Source organism: Siphateles boraxobius, unplaced genomic scaffold (genome assembly GCF_051911475.1).
Source record: "Siphateles boraxobius isolate OS27281-9 unplaced genomic scaffold, OSU_SipBor_1 104, whole genome shotgun sequence".
Classification (NCBI taxonomy): domain Eukaryota; kingdom Metazoa; phylum Chordata; class Actinopteri; order Cypriniformes; family Leuciscidae; genus Siphateles; species Siphateles boraxobius.
This window is the reverse complement of record NW_027508705.1, coordinates 2704162-2722487: the sequence shown is the minus strand read 5'-3', so window position 1 is coordinate 2722487 and position 18326 is coordinate 2704162. Positions and strand designations below refer to the sequence as shown.

The 18326-nt window shown below is 38.5% G+C and overlaps 1 protein-coding gene across 4 annotated transcripts in view; it reads left to right on the top strand.

The window, feature by feature from the left end:
- Positions 1 to 18326, top strand: part of qkib (QKI, KH domain containing, RNA binding b) — a 119466-nt gene that overhangs the window by 51733 nt on the left and 49407 nt on the right. For all 4 annotated transcript variants that reach the window (XM_077247050.1, XM_077247052.1, XM_077247048.1 and 1 more), the window contains exon 3: positions 7261 to 7377. In XM_077247050.1, coding sequence (XP_077103165.1) covers positions 7261 to 7377 — 117 coding nt within the window. The remainder of the gene's footprint in view (positions 1 to 7260; positions 7378 to 18326) is intronic.

Sequence of the window (18326 nt, the reverse complement as noted above, 5' to 3'; positions counted from 1 at the left end):
GTTATTACTTATGTACATACTATAATTACTTATTATAGTAATTGCAATAACTGGGTAATAACTAGGTACTTACCCTAAACCTACCTCTAAATCTTCCTTTAACCCATGTAGTTACGCAGTACTTTCTTAGGTAAGTACACGTAAGTGTAAAAGTTTAAAATAAAGTACAACTCAACCCTTTTGGGGGAAAATAACATTAAATCTTTCTCCACCATTGACGTACAGTAATTTTCCAGAAATCCATGTTTTCACTGTTATACGGTAGAGTCTGCTGTTACGCATCTTCTGAAAGAGTGCAGAATCTCTCAATCAAAACACAGGCGAAGAAGCAGAAACAAGCGATAGAAGCACTGCTTACAAACATGTAAAAGAACGCGATCATCAAACATTAAACAGCATATAAATCAAAACGGCCAAGTAACTAAATGAAATATTGAACCCATGAAGAGGTAATGACTGTGAAGCTCTGGGGATGTTGATGGACTCGATTTACTGCATCTTTTTTGATCATCATTCTGAATCTGATTCTGATGAAGTCTTTGACAAAAACACGATTTTCTCAGGGTTTTTTTTTTTCTCGAAATGTTGCTTTTTTAATGAAACTCACCCACATTCAAGTGTTGATAAAAAAAGAATACATACATCTAGACAAAAAGGTTTATTTTTTGTTCAAAAGCAGAGGCTCTGTTCTTTCATTTGATAAAATATGTTCAAATATTTATTGAACTAAATATTCTGGGGGCCTTGATAGTTTTGTGAAAATTATCAGAACTGCCGGTGCTGGCTGGCAAAAAAAAAAAAAAGAACGCTGGTAGGAAAAGGGTTAATAAAATCAACACTCTCTTTGAGCAAACCAGTCTAATCCCAATGGATAAATACCAGTCCTGCTTTAAATTATTTCTAACTGAATATTGTGTTCGTAGTTCTGTAATTCATTATAAAAGACGTTGAATAATCTTAGAAGCATCTTTTTACATTTCAATATACAGTACGTCATGTGTCCAAAATTAAATGTGTCGCAAATATTGTTTAACATCTTTACAAGATTTATTGACTGGTTATCCAATAATGAGTCTATTGAATTCATTATTAAATGTTTCAAATAGATTTTATAGTTTAATATATAGTCCAAGCTCAAACCACAATATGTGAAGGACACTGCAACAGATTTTTCCCATCAGGGGAACATCTCTGAAAGCCAACAGCTGAATAAAGGCGATTTTTTTCCGGTTTGTCCGTATGTGTCTGTGTTCGAGTGCTCTCACCAGGCCCGAGCGTCACATAATCCAGACGGAGAGAGCGGAGGTCATCCGAGCGTCTGTGATACGCCTCAGAGAGCTGTGTGTGTAATCCCGGCAGATGTGTGAATACAGCAGGGAAACTGCGGATGTATAATTTGCGCCTGCTGGTTTCAGAGTGAAGCTGTTCCTTCTGGAGTCTTTCGCAATGATTACTCAATCTCGAAGGGCACCTTGAAAATTGGCCTGTGCAGGCCTGAAGAGAAGACTTCGATTTGATATACCGAGCAGTTTTCCATCACATAGTGACGGCATCTCCTAACACGCATGACCTTTGCGTGGCTTGGCTTCTAGAAGGGCTTGTTATTTCCAGTGGCGGTCCATGAGGGTGTTTTCTGGGCAGGCTGATAAGCATATAAAAAAATTAATAACCAATAACGAGTGCATTACCTTTCACTTTAATCTTTGGCAACACTTTATTTTGATTGTCCACTTTAGACATTCTACTAACTATATCTACTAACTACTTTGCAACTACATGTCAACTTATACTACTAAGCCAAACCCTAACAGTCTACTAATACTCTAATGAGGGTTAGTTGACATGTAGTTGCAAAGTTACTTATAGTTAATAGAATGTCTAAAGTGGACCATAAATAAATAAAATTTAACTTTTTATCTTATCTTTTCATTTACCCCCCCCCCCTTACCAATTTGTAGTGGAATAACATCCTCCTTTGTTATGGGATATTTATATTCGGCCTCCTTTATACGTTTTTTGTTTTATTTGATGCTTAAGTATTTCTTCACCTGTTGCATCTAATTGCTTAACATTTGATAATGATTGGTTATTAGAGCAGATGGTGGCGAATTTCATTTATTCTCCCTGTTGTGTTCACAATTTGGATGGACAAATGATATTGGGTGGACCAATTAGAAATGTTATTCAGAGGAGCCTATCAGTCCTCTGGCATTGTTCAGTAAATAAAACCTTGGTTACTGTGCACGAAAGATAAGATAAAATATAATGTATATACAGTATATTTTTTATACATTCTGTGCAGTGCATGCACAATAATAAGTAAAGTGATTATTCATGATTCATAATTAATTTGAGATATATTTTACAGGAGACTCTTCTGAGACTGGCACTGGTTATTTCATTGCATCTCAAAATGAAATAGGAATAAACTATAAATAGTAAAAAGCAAGGGGCTGATGGGGAGCTGTGAATGTTCCCTTATGACATGTATTGTGTGAGTTGCATGGAGTCGTCGAAATCCTCTGCAGTGTTAGTATTTCTATTAAAAATATACAAATTTTAAAGGTGCAGAGAGTGATTTCAGGAACACTCAGAAACACTATTGCCAGATCATAACCCTTCTCTTCTTAGTGATATTCCTTTAAGCTTTTCTCTTTTGTAATGTCTATCAGCCATCTCTCTTTCTACAGTCTTTCTTCAAATTTCCCTCTTGCTCACTCTCTCTACTTCCCCATCATGAGTGGACACACCCCCTACTGATGATTGGCTCTCTCTCTCCTTCCCCATCATGAGTGCCCACGCCCCCTACTGATGATTGGCTTTCTCTCTCTCTCTCCTTCCCCATCATGAGTGGACACGCCCCCTACTGATGATTGGCTTTCTCTCTCTCTCCTTCCCCATCATGAGTGGACACGCCCCCTACTGATGATTGGCTTTCTCTCTCTCTCCTTCCCCATCATGAGTGGACACGCCCCCTACTGATGATTGGCTCTCTCTCTCTCTCCTTCCCCATCATGAGTGCCCACGCCCCCTACTGATGATTGGCTCTCTCTCTCTCTCCTTCCCCATCATGAGTGCCCACGCCCCCTACTGATGATTGGCTCTCTCTCTCCTTCCCCATCATGAGTGGACACACCCCCTACTACTGTTTCTCTCTCTCTCTCTCTCTCCTCCCCCATCATGATTAGACACGCCCCCTACTGCTGATTGGCTACAAGTGTACAAGTGTTGTGCTGCTCAGTCCGATCCACTTTCAACAGTTTCTCAGATATCACTTACTGCACCTTTAACATTGATATTGTTTTAAAGGCAGTAGAAAGTAAACCAGTACAGAGAGCGGCTGTGAGATGCATTGTATGGATGCTTTTTGCTCTTAGACATTCATTTATTGACATATAAAAGGTGCCATATGTATATTTTAACAGGTTTATTAATAACAAAAGATGGAGTGACAGTCTTCTCATATTAGATCCTTGTTTGATGCTGATTTATTTATGTACATGCAGAAATATTAAACACAGACACAACTTTTATTCGAAGGGTGAGCGCACACGCATACAAATGTGATGCACGCCCTGGTGCTTTGTGCCTCCAAGTAAAATTTAATTGCTTCTTTTCATTCATATCCGCAAGGCTCTTGGACAGGGATGAAGGGTGCCAAAATAAATAAAAAAATGCACAAACACATACTCAGTGACTGTGTTTTACCAGTAGTCGATTATGCATGGAGTCAGTCATGTGAAAAGAGCGTATCGTTGGAATACCAAACACATTGATAAAGCAGACCCCGAAGGCTTATTGATTAGAGCAGCAGGTCTGTAGTGTAAAATGGGATTTTACAGAACGCAAGGCTGCATGCGTCGAGTTTCAGCTCCAAAACAAAACACTGCTGCACGTCACTCTGACTGTATTAAAATGGAGTTCCCTTAAGGAAGAGAAAGAGATGAGAACAGGCAAACTTACCAAAAAAAAATTGACTGTACAGTTTGAAGTATGAGGAAATAATTGGGTGTTGTTGTGATGAGGGTAATGAGTTACATAATCTGAAATAACAGGTAAAATATTGTGCTCTGTATATTTTGAATTTACACAATATTATCTGAGTTACTAATTTTTTAATAAATAATGAGCTTGCTTAATTTACAGACACATGTAATGCAGAACGTTGGAAGGGTCAATGAGATTTTTTTTTAAAATAAATAAATTTTAATGTATCAGCAATGGTACATTAAAATTAAATATTTAATTAAATATTATCATTATTTAATTGATCAAAAGTTATCTATTTCAAGCTAATGTTGTTCTTTTGCACATTCTATTCATCAAAGAATCCTGAAAAAGACTAAGCAACGCAAATATTTCTAACATTGATTATAATAAGAAATGTTTCGGTACACTTTATTTCGATGGTCCACTTTATACATTCTACTACTAATAAGTAACTTTGCCATAACAACTAACTCTCATTAGAGTATTAGTAGACTGTTAGGTTAGGGTTAGTTGTGAGAGTTCGGGTAAGTAGAATAATTTGACATGTAGTTGCAAAGTTTCCTATAGTCAGTAATGTCTGTTGGGAGCATCAAAATAAAGAGTTAGCAGATTTTAAGCAGACAGTCTATTAAAACTCTAATGAGAGTTAATGGACTTGTAGATGCAGCTTAGTCAGTGGAATGTCTAAAGTGGACTATCGAAATAAAGTGTTACCAATGTTTCTTGAGCATCAAATCATCATATGAGAATGATTTCTGAAGGATCATGTGACACTGAAGAAGTAATGATGCGGAAAATTCAACTTTGATAGCAGAAATTACATTTTAAAATGCACAGTATCAAAATAGAAAACTGTTTTAAATTGTAATAATATTTCACAATATTACTGTTTTTACTGTATTTTTGATCAAATAAATGCAGCCTCGGTGAGCAGAAGAGACTTATTTCAGAAACATAAAAAAAAATACTGACCCCAAACTTTTGAACGATGGTGTGTTCAGAGTAGGTATTGTTTGTAACACAAAAGCATTTGCCTACCAGATCTCCTGACAGGATACAGACCGGGACAGCGCCTTTGACCGACAGCCTTCAGGTCAGTGCTGATACCTGATCGATTAAGTGAACAATTGACGGCTGTTATCTTGTCAGTGAAGGCCCAGAGGAGGCGCTGGCGTGTGGGAGACTATCGGCTGATGAGCTCTGTGATAACACTTAGCCAGCCGCCTCCAATAAAGTACGTCCCAGGGAATTTCTTTCACACACTTCTGCTGAATTACAACTCATAACTGTCTTTAAACCATCTTGTATGTTCGTGATCACTTTTGGGACTAACTAGGGTCAGAAAATCACCAGGGCTTATAGAGCAAAAAAATGCCAAACATTTTTTATTTTATTTTCTCTAATCCATTTAGTATGCGTTTAATTTAATTTTAGTCTAGTAATATATAGTTATGGGTTCACTGCCTCTGCCTGCAGACATGGAGGTATCAGAATTCACTATCTTAAAGGCGAATGATGTTTAATGTGTGATAATGAAGGGGATTTTGATCAAATAAAATAGAAAAAACACTAAAATCAACTGGGAAAACATTGAATGTAAAGGAAATTGTCTACGGTCGAATCACAGCCGTGCAGATATAGAGCCATATCACACTCCTACTCATGTGAAATTGCTATATATATATATATATATATATATATATAGGTTGACTGGAACACTTTTTCATATCAATGGCAAAAAGTGTCCCAGTCAACCTGAATTGACCGCCTAAAATGTTATAGAAATATAAAAATATATATGTATTTTAGGTTTGTAAATAGATCATGATTTCTTTGTACACTTATGAAATTAAGCATACACCATTTATATTGTTTAACACATTTATTTTTTGATCATTTGCTATCCAGCAAAGTAAACCATTAGATTGAAGGGAGATTCTCACAAAATTGTGTTTTCTGCAAGCCAAAAAAAGGACCCTTGGAGTCTCCATAAGGACACCAAATAACCAAATGATACAAGGAGTCCATATTATTCATCAATTTATGCACATGAAAAAACCAAAGCACCCATGAAAAACATTACAGAAAAAAAAAGCTTTTCAGAATTTATAGTTTGTGTACAGTGCAACAGCAAATAGCTTGTTGACTTTTTAGACAAGTCAAGTTGCTATACGGACCAGAAACACACAAACTCATGTTTGCGTGTGGGCTTGCGCTCTTCAGAAACAATCACAGAAAATGACAGAGCTCGTGTTTTAAAGTGAAATAAACACTGGAATGAATCATTCACTGAAAAGAGTCTCTATTCTCCCTGCACTCTCGGATGTAATCAGCCTGGTTTTCTTTGCATTAGCGCGGTTTTGGACTGATTGTTTGAATGTATTTGCTTACTGGATCATTGGACTGAAAAGTTTCACGGAGTTTAGCAGCTTAAAATGATCTGAGCGCAAACAGAAGCGAAATCGGGTTAAAGGGTTAGAATAGAAATGTCCACTTACCAGGGTTACAGGATGTTGCGCAATTGTAGATGTAAACTCCAGACTCTCAAGATCATCTAACTGCGTGACGTTACGTTAATGACGCAATTTCACGTGCTTCAGTAATTTATTTGCGTTCAATTATTTTAACGCATTGAAGGTTTTGAGTTAATCGCAAGCGTTAACAGGTTAATGTTGAATGGCCTAGTAATGAGTAATGCAATATTTTTAAGAAAAGTAATTAATACCGTAATCTTTTTTACAGTAACTTACTCAACACGGAGTACAATACATAAACATTCAAATTACCCTGAGTAAATGTGTTTTGGCATTTGAATGTGGTTGAGTTAAAATGAGATGCTGAGGGAGGGATTTCCAGTATCTACGGGCCGAGACATTACAAGATTAAACACCCAATGAAGAACTGTTAACAAGCATTAATAACCTGTCTCTGGAGGGCAACTAAATATTGTGGTGCGAGACCATTAAGAGCTTAAAAAAATGGTAATTACAATTTTTGTACTGTGTGATAAGCAACCATGAGCCAGTGTCGGAGGGATATGTGCTTACTCTTTTGTGTCTTTGTTAGGATTTACATTATTAACAATGCACTAACTTCAGAATATGATGAGTAATGCTCCCGCATAATAATGCTTCAAAATAATCTGTTATTTTACACTGTAGTGTTGTTTATGGAAACAGTGACTTGTCAAATGCCAAAGTATGTATGGTATAAGGCTCCATCCGGACACAGATGCAGTGAGTGAGATGTGTGTGTGTTTGTGTGTTGCAGTTTAATTTTGTGGGCCGGATCTTGGGCCCGCGGGGGCTCACAGCCAAGCAGCTGGAGGCCGAGACCGGATGCAAGATCATGGTGAGAGGGAAAGGCTCCATGAGGGACAAAAAGAAGGTAAGATCTACAGATATACACACACACACACACATACACACACACACATACACACTTGCACACATATTCATAAAGACAGGGAGTGTCATTTTTCACTTAATATGTATACATTAACAAAACACTTGCAATCTATTAGTTTATGGTTCATTCATAGTTTATAAACTCTACATTGTTAATGCATTCATATGCTATGTACAAAAAGTGAGTTCTTCATTCATTGTCACTGTTATTACAAACTGTTTTTATTTTTATTCCTTTGAAAACAACTTGTAAACCATACCTAACTGATGTACAGTATTTGATAATGTTTAAGCCTACCTTTATTAGACATTAATAGTAGGTGCTCCTAACATGTTTACAATACATTAAGCATAAATGTGTATCAATTGGATCTATACATAAAAAAATAATTTACATTGTAACGTTTTCATGAACCATGCCAAGCATGATATATGTATATATCATATCCCTAAACCCTATCCCCAACCCAAAACATAATTGCATTTTAAAACGCTAAAAAGTTCAATGGAATCAACCGATAAATTCCACTAATTCAATATTCATGCTGCCTTAAATTTTTAAGTACAATCAACTTGGATGTTTAAGTAATTTCAACTTAAATTATATTAAACTGACTTAGAAAATGAGTTGTATAACAATCGTGTATAACATAATAATAAATCATAATTTATAATAATAAAAAAGTTGAAAATTGCTTAACTTATTTTGATGTATTAAAGCTATGTAAAAAATATTTTATTATAACTTATTGATCATCTAATTGTTTTTACAGTGTAATACTTACATGTAGTTAATTAATAATACTCAGTACTTGAATGTATAATTACACTGTAACACTGACACCTAAAATAAAGTGTAACTTATATTATATTATTAAAATGTCAATTGTTTATTGCAATTTCTTACTGATAAAATTATTTCTTGTGGTTAATTATCCACTGAGGTGAAAAAAAATAGGCTGTTTGAATTTCTTTTATTTGACTTCTTTTCTCGCTGATGGTTATCATTCTTTCAATTTTAACCATATAACATTACACTGCCAATTGGCGAGTGTTAATTTTGGACCCTGGAGACAGATATAAACGACGCATGAAAAATCACACCAGATGGAGGAATCTGATTGGCTGATTTTGTGCACAATCTTCACACATCCATATGCTTAAGCATATTTTTCATTTGTAACATGCACTCAAAATTCACTCAGTCAGCAACTGTGTCTCGACGTGTGTCCGCATGACAGACACACAGCGGTGTGAAGGGACGAGTTTTGCGTATGCGTATGGTTTGTTCGAGAGTAAACTAGCCCTGTCCAGTCCGCACTGCCCAACTGAGAGCCTTCGCAGGGAATAACAAGCCCTCCCCTCGCTCCTGAGAGCCGTGGGCAGGTGTTCAAACATTGTCCTTGGCCTCAGATGAGTGGGGGCCGGATCCTGTGGCCCTGCCAGGGCTCCTCTCCCAGTCAAACCCCAGTCAATGCACGACACACTGGGGCGCAGGGGGTCACGGGACGGGCTGGAAGCACGGGGTCACATTCACTGTCCATCATTAACACTTGAGCAAACACACATGTTCATTTGAACACAAACACTCGGTTTATTATCATTGGGATTATTGGCATTTTTGGGAGCAAAGCACACAGTACGCCTGAGCTTTTACACAGATGTGCACGATCACACGCTTGTCCGTCTCACATATGTATCTGATCTGGAGGCACGTTTGTGTTTCCATTAGTTGGGCAGGACCCATATTTGGACAAGTGCTGGAAGCGGATAGCTATCCGAGCCCATCCCGTGTGACCGCGAGGAGGATCAGGAGGAAAATAAAACAAATGCTTTGTGAAAAGCACAGTTGTCATGTCGATCGCTTCGTGCACATCTGGATCGGCTCTGCATCCTGTCAGAGCGCAGCTGGTCGTCCGCGTATCGGATCTCAGCCGTGTGTGTGTGTGTGTGTGTGTGGACCGCTGATGGCCCCATTCTGATAGTACGACCCGTTGGACGTTGACGGGGTCAATTGAAGCTCTTGTGCAAACATTCACATGTGTGTTTAAAGGTTCTGCAGTCTCAAGCTGTTTCGGTCGACAGCGGAAAATCTCATGCCTGTGTCCTTCGTTTCTCATGATCTCTTTACCTCCTACCTTGCATCTGTCACTCACACACATCTTTATTCTAATGTAACACTTCACATCAATATCCTCGATGTTAACTTTGCTTAATGCAGTAACTCATAGAAAATAATAACAAACAACACTTTTAAGGCATTAATTAAGTTTGGTTAATGTTGGTTTCTACATACGTTACTGTTTAAAAGTTTGTGGTCTGTATTATTTTTTGTCAGTACGAAAGGAATACTTTTATTCAGCAAGGATGCATTGAATAGATGAAAAGTCACAGTAAAGAAATTAATAATGTTCAAAAGATTTCTATTTCAAGTAAATGTTGTAACGGTTTCTACAAAAATATTATTCTTTCAACACTGATAATAATATGTTTTTCTTGAGCAGCAAATCATCATATTAGACTGATTTCTGAAAGATCATGTGACACTGAAGACTGGAGTAATGATGCTGGAAATTCAGCTTTGATACACAGGAATAAACTACAGTTTACTATATATTCACATAGAAAACACTTATTTTAAATTACACTTTAAAATAAATTTTTACTTCAGAGCCTTTGTAAGCATAAATTGTTTAAAAAATCCTGCTTGGTTAAACTGTTGTTGTAAAATATTGTTGTCAATTGCTAGTTTTTGATATCTAATGCAATGTTACTAGAATAATTATGATGACTACAGACTGACTCTTCTACAGTAATAGAACACTTTTTGCATTTTAAGAAATAAAAAAAAGTTTTATTTATAAATAAATGGACTGTTATTGTCTGACACTGAACTGATCTCAAAATGACCAAAATTCAAAATATATATATTTATCAATATAATATAAAACACTAATTTTAGCTGCTGTTAATTTACCTTAAGCTGTGTTTGTGCGTACATGCGTGTGTGAGAATCATGACACGAAGGACAAGGATGTTTGCTTGAGACAGGAATAATCGAATCAGTTGCATGCAAGTAGGATAAGCCAATAATTCACAGAACGCTGCAGGTTTCTCCAGAAACAGAATGCATGCCATTCATGACAATCTACAAATCCGCTGAGTGTTAAACTTCAGTGTGTGATGTGTCTCACTACTAGTTTGTGTTACTGATGTGATACCTCAAATAAGGCAGCTTGTTAAGGATCCTTTTCGTGAATTCTAATTTAACTATTTTTCCCAGCAACATATTAATTGTAAGTATTTTAGTAAATTCTAGTTCAAGTATTTCCAGAGTCCAATTCCTTTTAGAGAGCTCTTAAAAGCTTGAGTTCTTGGATGGTCGCTAGTGACGGGTAATTTGCTACTGTATGCATTCTTGTGACATTTTTGTCACTGAATAGCTTTCTCCAGGTATGGCAGAGATATATCTGAATATTAATTTCACAGGCAGTTCGTGTCTATTAGCATCATTATTATTGGTGAGGAGGAGATTTTCTCTCTGACTGCTCCTGTAGTTCATGGACTCACACTTGTTGCAACAGCAGCTTTCAACAGCTTAATCTCATGAGATACCTTGAGCGTTTTCCACTGTTAAAGCAATTTCAAATTGTGCATGGCATTTAAATATAATTTAGTTAGTCTTTTTCTGTCTAACCCTCTCCTTGAGCACAACTTTGATGTAAAGAAAAGAGACAAGTGGCAAAACAGCACTCATTAACTGACATTCAGCTCTCACCTTCAACTAACTGCCCCAATGTAAAGCAGAGACGACCATACAAGTTATTAATAGTCAGACACACACACACACACGCACACGTATAAGCACACAATGCACGCGCACACACACGCACACATACACACACACACACACACACACACACACACACACAAACATTCATAGCTTCCAAGAGGAAATTACTTGTTACAAATAATCTCAAAGTCTCGTGTATGAATTTAGAGTGCAGTAAAAAAATTACAAAACCGATACAGATCATTTTCATTCTATGGTCAATAACTGAATAAATGACCAATACAAAATTATTCAAAGCAGAATAGTAAATAAAAAAATGTAACCCTAAAACTAAAATCAATTTGTAAATGCTTCGAGAAATGTAGGCATCACAAAATTATGAAAAAGGCAATATTATATTTAAGTGTTATTGGTGTCATTTAAGTGTTATTATATTATTGTAGTACTTTTAAAGATTAACTTGAATGATGGAAAATATAATTTAAATGTATTTGAAATTATTAACAGATTTATACAAATTTTAAAAAAATCAAAGATTCAAAGAAAAAGTAGTGTACACTAAATGAACTGTAGAAGAGCCCAGGGCTCTGGGACTCTGACGCTGAAACCCAAAGTTACTATGAAGCGTGTTGTCTTGCTGATGTTTCCTTCATCGTTGTCCTGACTGGGTCTGTCAGAGAGACTCAGCTGCAGTGTTGGACCCGCTGGCAATTAGTGCTGTCACAATCACTTCATCCTCTCGCAGCATCACTAAACAGACCAGCACGTGTGTGTGTGTGTGTGTGTGTGTGTGTGTGTGTGTGTGTGTGTGTGTGTGTGTGTGTGTGTGTGTGTGTGTGTGTGTGTGTGTGTGTGTGTGTGTGTGTGTGACAGTGTTTTATTTCTGGGTCTCCTTCTCACATTTTGCATGCATATTAAAGTGATCGTTCATGCATAACCATGGTAGTAGTTTAAACAATTTGCGCCTCATTTATCAATCTACAAAGGCACGAGTACAGAAATCATCTTACAACAGGGTTCACGTGTGATTCATGAATCATTCGTGCTGCCAATCCCATCGTGCGAATGATCATACGTCAAATGTGGCGGCTGAAGATAACATCGTCATGTGAATATCACGACATGTTTTTTCAGTTTGCGACATGGAGAAGCGTAACCCGGCCAAGAAGAGGAGGTAATAATCTCATTAAAAAGAGAAATTGATCTCTCTCCAAAAACACCCGTTAACCTCGTAATGGCAAAAAGTTAAATTAATTTATATGAATATACAATAACGGTAAATAACACAAAACATTATAAACACTTTTTTCCCCTCACTTCACAAAAAATAAAAAAAACCTTTAAATTTATCGTTAGGCTGTCGAGAACGGAAAATAAGTAGCTATTAAATTATAAAATAAAACCCAAATTAGGCAATTGGGGCATTCATTATAAATACAAACGTCAAGCCAAAACAAATGTATTTAAAGTGAAACTGAAACGGCATTGGGCTCATGTAGACGCTATAGGCTACCTCTCTCATTCAGCCAGAACACAAATGTATTTACGATCTAACATTTGGTTGCTGAACTATTATTCATTATGGAAACAATGCTTTGTGCTTCACTCGTGTTCCAATAATCCATGAAAAAGTGTAATTCATCCAAAATATGTGTTTGGTGGAGCGGTGGGAACGCTGACCGGCACAGATCGGTTCATTTGAGCGGTGTAACTTTTATGTTTGGTTGACTGAAGTTTAGTTTAATGATGAACTCGCTGAAATGCCAAGTTAGCAATGGTGGAACTGATACTGCATGTTGTGTGTGCGGCTCTGTGAGCACGATCAGTCGGATTTAATAAAATAAAGAAATAAAGTAATCAAATACGATAAGCTTAAATACCTGGACCTGACAGCAAACTAGCAGGAAAGCTGTTTCTCATTTCACATGTGTAGAGGATATTTACATGGAAGTCTTGAAGCTCGGCCTGTATGAAACAGCCTGTGTAATTGTAAGAGTCAGAGAGAGGCTGGAAAATGGGCATGAAAAAATAAATTATGACACAACACACTTTACTAACATTATAAGTAGACCTCAGGACCTATGATATGATCTCTCTAAGCTCAGTTCAGCTATATCTCTACAGAAGGAAGTACAGAAAAGACTAATGAGGAGGACAGAACTGACAAACTGCTAGTTTACATAGTTTGACTATATTAATGTCTAATATGCAATTTATCCACACATCACTGAAATATCATTATAGTTCCTGTGAATTCTGTGTTTCTTTAACCTTTTTTAGGAGAATACTATAAGGCCTTGGCTATCTTAATCTTTCACTAGATGTCATCGCATTTGTAATGATAAATTATTAAAGTTAGTGTATAAGTATTAAAGTTATTGTAATTTTTTCACATAAACTAGCTTTCTTTCATGTTGCATTACAGCATACCATGCATTATACTGATCAATAACACATACTTATGTAATTCATACTGAAATGGAAATGACATATTGCTTTTGTCCCTACTTCCAAATCCAGCATCAGTCAAACATGTGATAATATACAAAGATAAACAAGGCTTTATGGAATCCTCAGAAATGAACAGAAACTCGTGGGAGTACAATTGTGAACTGAAATGTTGCTCTATGTGTTTGTGTGGCAGGAAATCTGACGAAATATCTCTGACACAGGTTGTGAACCTCTTTTCTTTCGTTCTTTAAATCCTCTAACAAGACGCTTTGATGTAACTAGGCTTTTACACCACCACCAAATCGTCTGGATTTGAGGGCAAAGCCCTCTGTTGTTCTTCTAATCTATTCCGATAGAGGCTGGTGTTTGGTATTATCTGTGCTGTGCTGGAGTTTTTCATAAGATGTGAAATTTAGACACTGTGCAATCAAGTGTGTCTGTCCTTAAGCAGTGTTTTTAGGGCTGGGTGATAAGGCCAAAAAAATTATCATGATAAAATGTTTCATATCAGTTGATAATTATCACGGTAAATGTCAAATCTTTATTTCTTTCTAGTTTGAAGGCATATTTACGCTCCTAAGTGAAAGTTGTAGAAACCAGATGGTTAATTGTGGTTTTAAACTACAACTTTATTGTCAAAACATGACAAACACAACTTCACGTTTTTTAATTCTTTACATTTTTCCAGTCATTTCTCCTTAAAAAAATAAATATCTTAGTAGAACAATTTAATTATTAGTTTCTGAATGTGCTAACGGTTAATATTGTCTTTGATGACGCGTATCTTCAGCACAGTTTGCAGTGCAGGCGGCAATATTAACAATATTACGTGTTTTGTCTCTTAGAAATGCAAATTTGACAGTAGCCTGAGTTATGATGCAGATGTACATTTATGTTCATTAACAAAATCATTAACATCTGTAAAAAACTGTAACAACCTCATTTTTATATGGTGAAATTTAAATATTCTGACTGTTTGAGTTTTATTAAAATTAACCATTGCTCTTCCATAGTTGCATACATTAACAGTTAAAACCACACATATAGAACCTCACTACTATGGTAAAATGTAACTATATAGTTTCTATGGTATTTATATGAAAACAGTAGCCTAAATACATTTAGTATCAATGCATAAATGCTGTAGCTTAATCACAATAAAATATTGTGATTATATTCCTTTTCTCCTTTAATACATTTAAATACAGTACATGTCTACAATAATAATATACTAAAATTCTATATGAATATCCCACATTTCTGCCACAATACCATGGTGCAGTTAGTGTTACTACAGTAAATCCATGCTAAATGATGATGATTTGTAGATTGAAAAACCTTCTGACTGTATCGTTGCACAATGTTTCTCCTGTTTGTCTACAATGCTTTAAACTAGTTTAAATCACAGAGATATTTGTGTTTTTTGCTGAATTTAAGAGCTTCTTTCTGGATCTCACAAGCGCTGTTTAGTGGTCATGTGACCAAGACGATCTGCGAGTAAACGCATCTTCTCCAGTAAGCTTGCGCTACGCTGCTGTAACGCTGTTAAGTGGTCATGTGGCCGAGACTATCAGCGAGTAAACGCATCTTCTCCAGTAAGCTCGCGCTGCGCTGTTGTAGCGCTGTTTAGTGGTCATGTGACCGAGACGATCAGCGAGTAAACGCATCTTCTCCAGTAAGCTCGCGCTGCGCTGCTGTAATGCTGTTTAGTGGTCATGTGGCCGAGACTATCAGCGAGTAAACGCATCTTCTCCAGTAAGCTCGCGCTGCGCTGCTGTAATGCTGTTTAGTGATCATGTGACCGAGACGATCAGCGAGTAAACGCATCTTCTCCAGTAAGCTCGCGCTGCGCTGCTGTAATGCTGTTTAGTGGTCATGTGACCGAGACGATCAGCGAGTAAACGCATCTTCTCCAGTAAGCTCGCGCTGCGCTGCTGTAATGCTGTTTAGTGGTCATGTGGCCGAGACGATCAGCGAGTAAACGCATCTTCTCTAGTAAGCTTGCGCTGCGCTGCTGTAACGCTGTTTAGTGATCATGTGACCGAGACAATCAGCGAGTAAACGCATCTTCTCTAGTAAGCTCGCGCTGCGCTGCTGTAACACTGTTTTGTGGTCATGTGACGAGAGGATCAGCGAGTAAACGCATCTTCTCCAGTAAGCTCGCGCTGCCCTGTTGAAGCGCTGTTTAGTGGTCAGGTGACGAGACGATCAGCGAGTAAACGCATATTCTCTAGTAAGCTCGCGCTGCGCTGCTGTAGCGCTGTTTAGTGGTCATGTGACCGAGACAATCAGCGAGTAAACGCATCTTCTCTAGTAAGCTCGCACTGTTTAGTGGTCATGTGACCGAGACAATCAGCGAGTAAACGCATCTTCTCCAGTAAGCTTGCGCTGCGCTGATGTAACGCTGTTTAGTGGTCATGTGGCCGAGACTATCAGCGAGTAAACGCATCTTCTCTAGTAAGCTTGCGCTGCGCTTCTGTAGCGCTGTTTAGTGGTCATGTGACCGAGAAAATCAGCGGTAAACGCATCTTCTCTAGTAAGCTCGCGCTGCGCTGCTGTAGCGCTGTTTAGTGGTCATGTGGCCGAGACTATCAGCGAGTAAACGCATCTTCTCCAGTAAGCTCGCGCTGCGCTGTTGTAACGCTGTTTAGTGGTCATGTGACCGAGACTATCAGCGAGTAAACGCATCTTCTCCAGTAAGCTTGCGCTGCGCTGCTGTAACGCTGTTTAGTGGTCATGTGGCCGAGGCTATCAGCGAGTAAACGCATCTTCTCCAGTAAGCTCGCGCTGCCCTGCTGTAACGCTGTTTTGTGGTGATGTGACGAGACGATCAGCGAGTAAACGCATCTTCTCCAGTAAGCTCGCGCTGCGCTGTTGTAGCGCTGTTTAGTGGTCATGTGACCAAGACGATCAGCGAGTAAACGCATCTCTTCTAGTAAGCTCGGGCTGCGCTACTGAAGCGCTGTTAGGTGGTCATGTGACGAGACGATCAGCGAGTAAATGCATCTTCACTAGTAAGCTCGCGCTGTAACGCCGTTTAGTGGTCATGTGACGAGACGATCAGCGAGTAAACGCATCTTCTCCAGTAAGTTCGCGCTGCGCTGCTGTAACGCTGTTTTGTGGTCATGTGACCGAGACGACCAGTGAGTAAACGCATCTGCTCTAGTAAGCTCACGCTGCGCTGCTGTAACGCTGTTTAGTGGTCATGTGACCGAGACAATCAGCGAGTAAACGCATCTTCTCTAGTAAGCTCGCGCTGCGCTGCTGTAACGCTGTTTAGTGATCATGTGACTGAGACGATCAGCGACTAAACGCATCTTCTCTAGTAAGCTCGCGCTGCGCTGCTGTAACGCTGTTTAGTGGTCATGTGACGAGACGATCAGCGAGTAAAGGCATCTTCACTAGTAAGATCGCGCTGTGCTACTGTAACGCTGTTTAGTGGTCATGTGACAAGACGATCAGCGAGTAAAGGCATCTTCACTAGTAAGATCGCGCTGTGCTACTGTAACGCTGTTTAGTGGTCATGTGACAAGACGATCAGCGAGTAAACGCATCTTCTCTAGTAAGCTCGCACTGTGCTACTGTAACGCTGTTTAGTGGTCATGTGACCGAGACGCTCAGCGTGTAAACGCATCTTCTCTAGTAATCTCACGCTGCGCTGCTGTAGCTCTGTTTAGTGGTCATGTGACGAGACGATCAGCGAGTAAACGCATCTTCTCTAGTAAGCTCGCACTGTGCTACTGTAACGCTGTTTAGTGGTCATGTGACCGAGACGCTCAGCGTGTAAACGCATCTTCTCTAGTAAGCTTGCGCTGCCCTGCTGTAACGCTGTTTAGTGGTCACGTGACGAGACAATCAGCGTGTAAACGCATGTTCTCTAGTAAGCTTGCGCTGCCCTGCTGTAACGCTGTTTAGTGCTCATGTGACGAGACGATCAGCGAGTAAACGCATCTTCTCTAGTAAGCTTGCGCTGCGCTGCTGTAACGCTATTTAGTGGTCATATGACAGAGACAATCTGCGAGTAAACGCAACTTCTCTAGTAAGCTCGCACTGCGCTTCTGTAGCGCTGTTTAGTGGTCATGTGACCGAGACAATCAGCGAGTAAACGCATCTTCTCCAGTAAGCTTGCACTGCGCTGCTGTAGCTCTGTTTAGTGGTCATGTGACGAGACAATCAGCGAGTAAGCGCATCTTCTCTAGTAAGCTTGCGCTGTGCTTCTGTAGCGCTGTTTAGTGGTCATGTGACCGAGACAATCAGCGAGTAAACGCATCTTCTCTATTAAGCTCGCTCTGCGCTGCCTTTTGAACTTTGAACCGAGCGGATAAATGGTCCGTTTGGCGCGGTTTAAATGAGTAGTGCTGTTTCGTTCCACTTTTTGCGCATAAACATTATATTGAACATTTATCGAACTCTTGTAATAGTTTGATCGAGGAAATTTATATTAGGCAATAATTATCATTATCATTTTATCGCCCAGCCCTATCAACATGGTTGACCCGAATCATTGCATCATCAAAACATGAACCTGCTCTGAGCTATGCAATATTACTCCTCTCTGATCATGTTTACATGCACATTTTATCTTAATATCTGAATTTTATCAAATTGTTAGAGCCATAGCCATTTGGGCAAGTGCTCCAACATACTGTACGGTTGCAACATGCAGTTGCACTTTGGGGAGCACA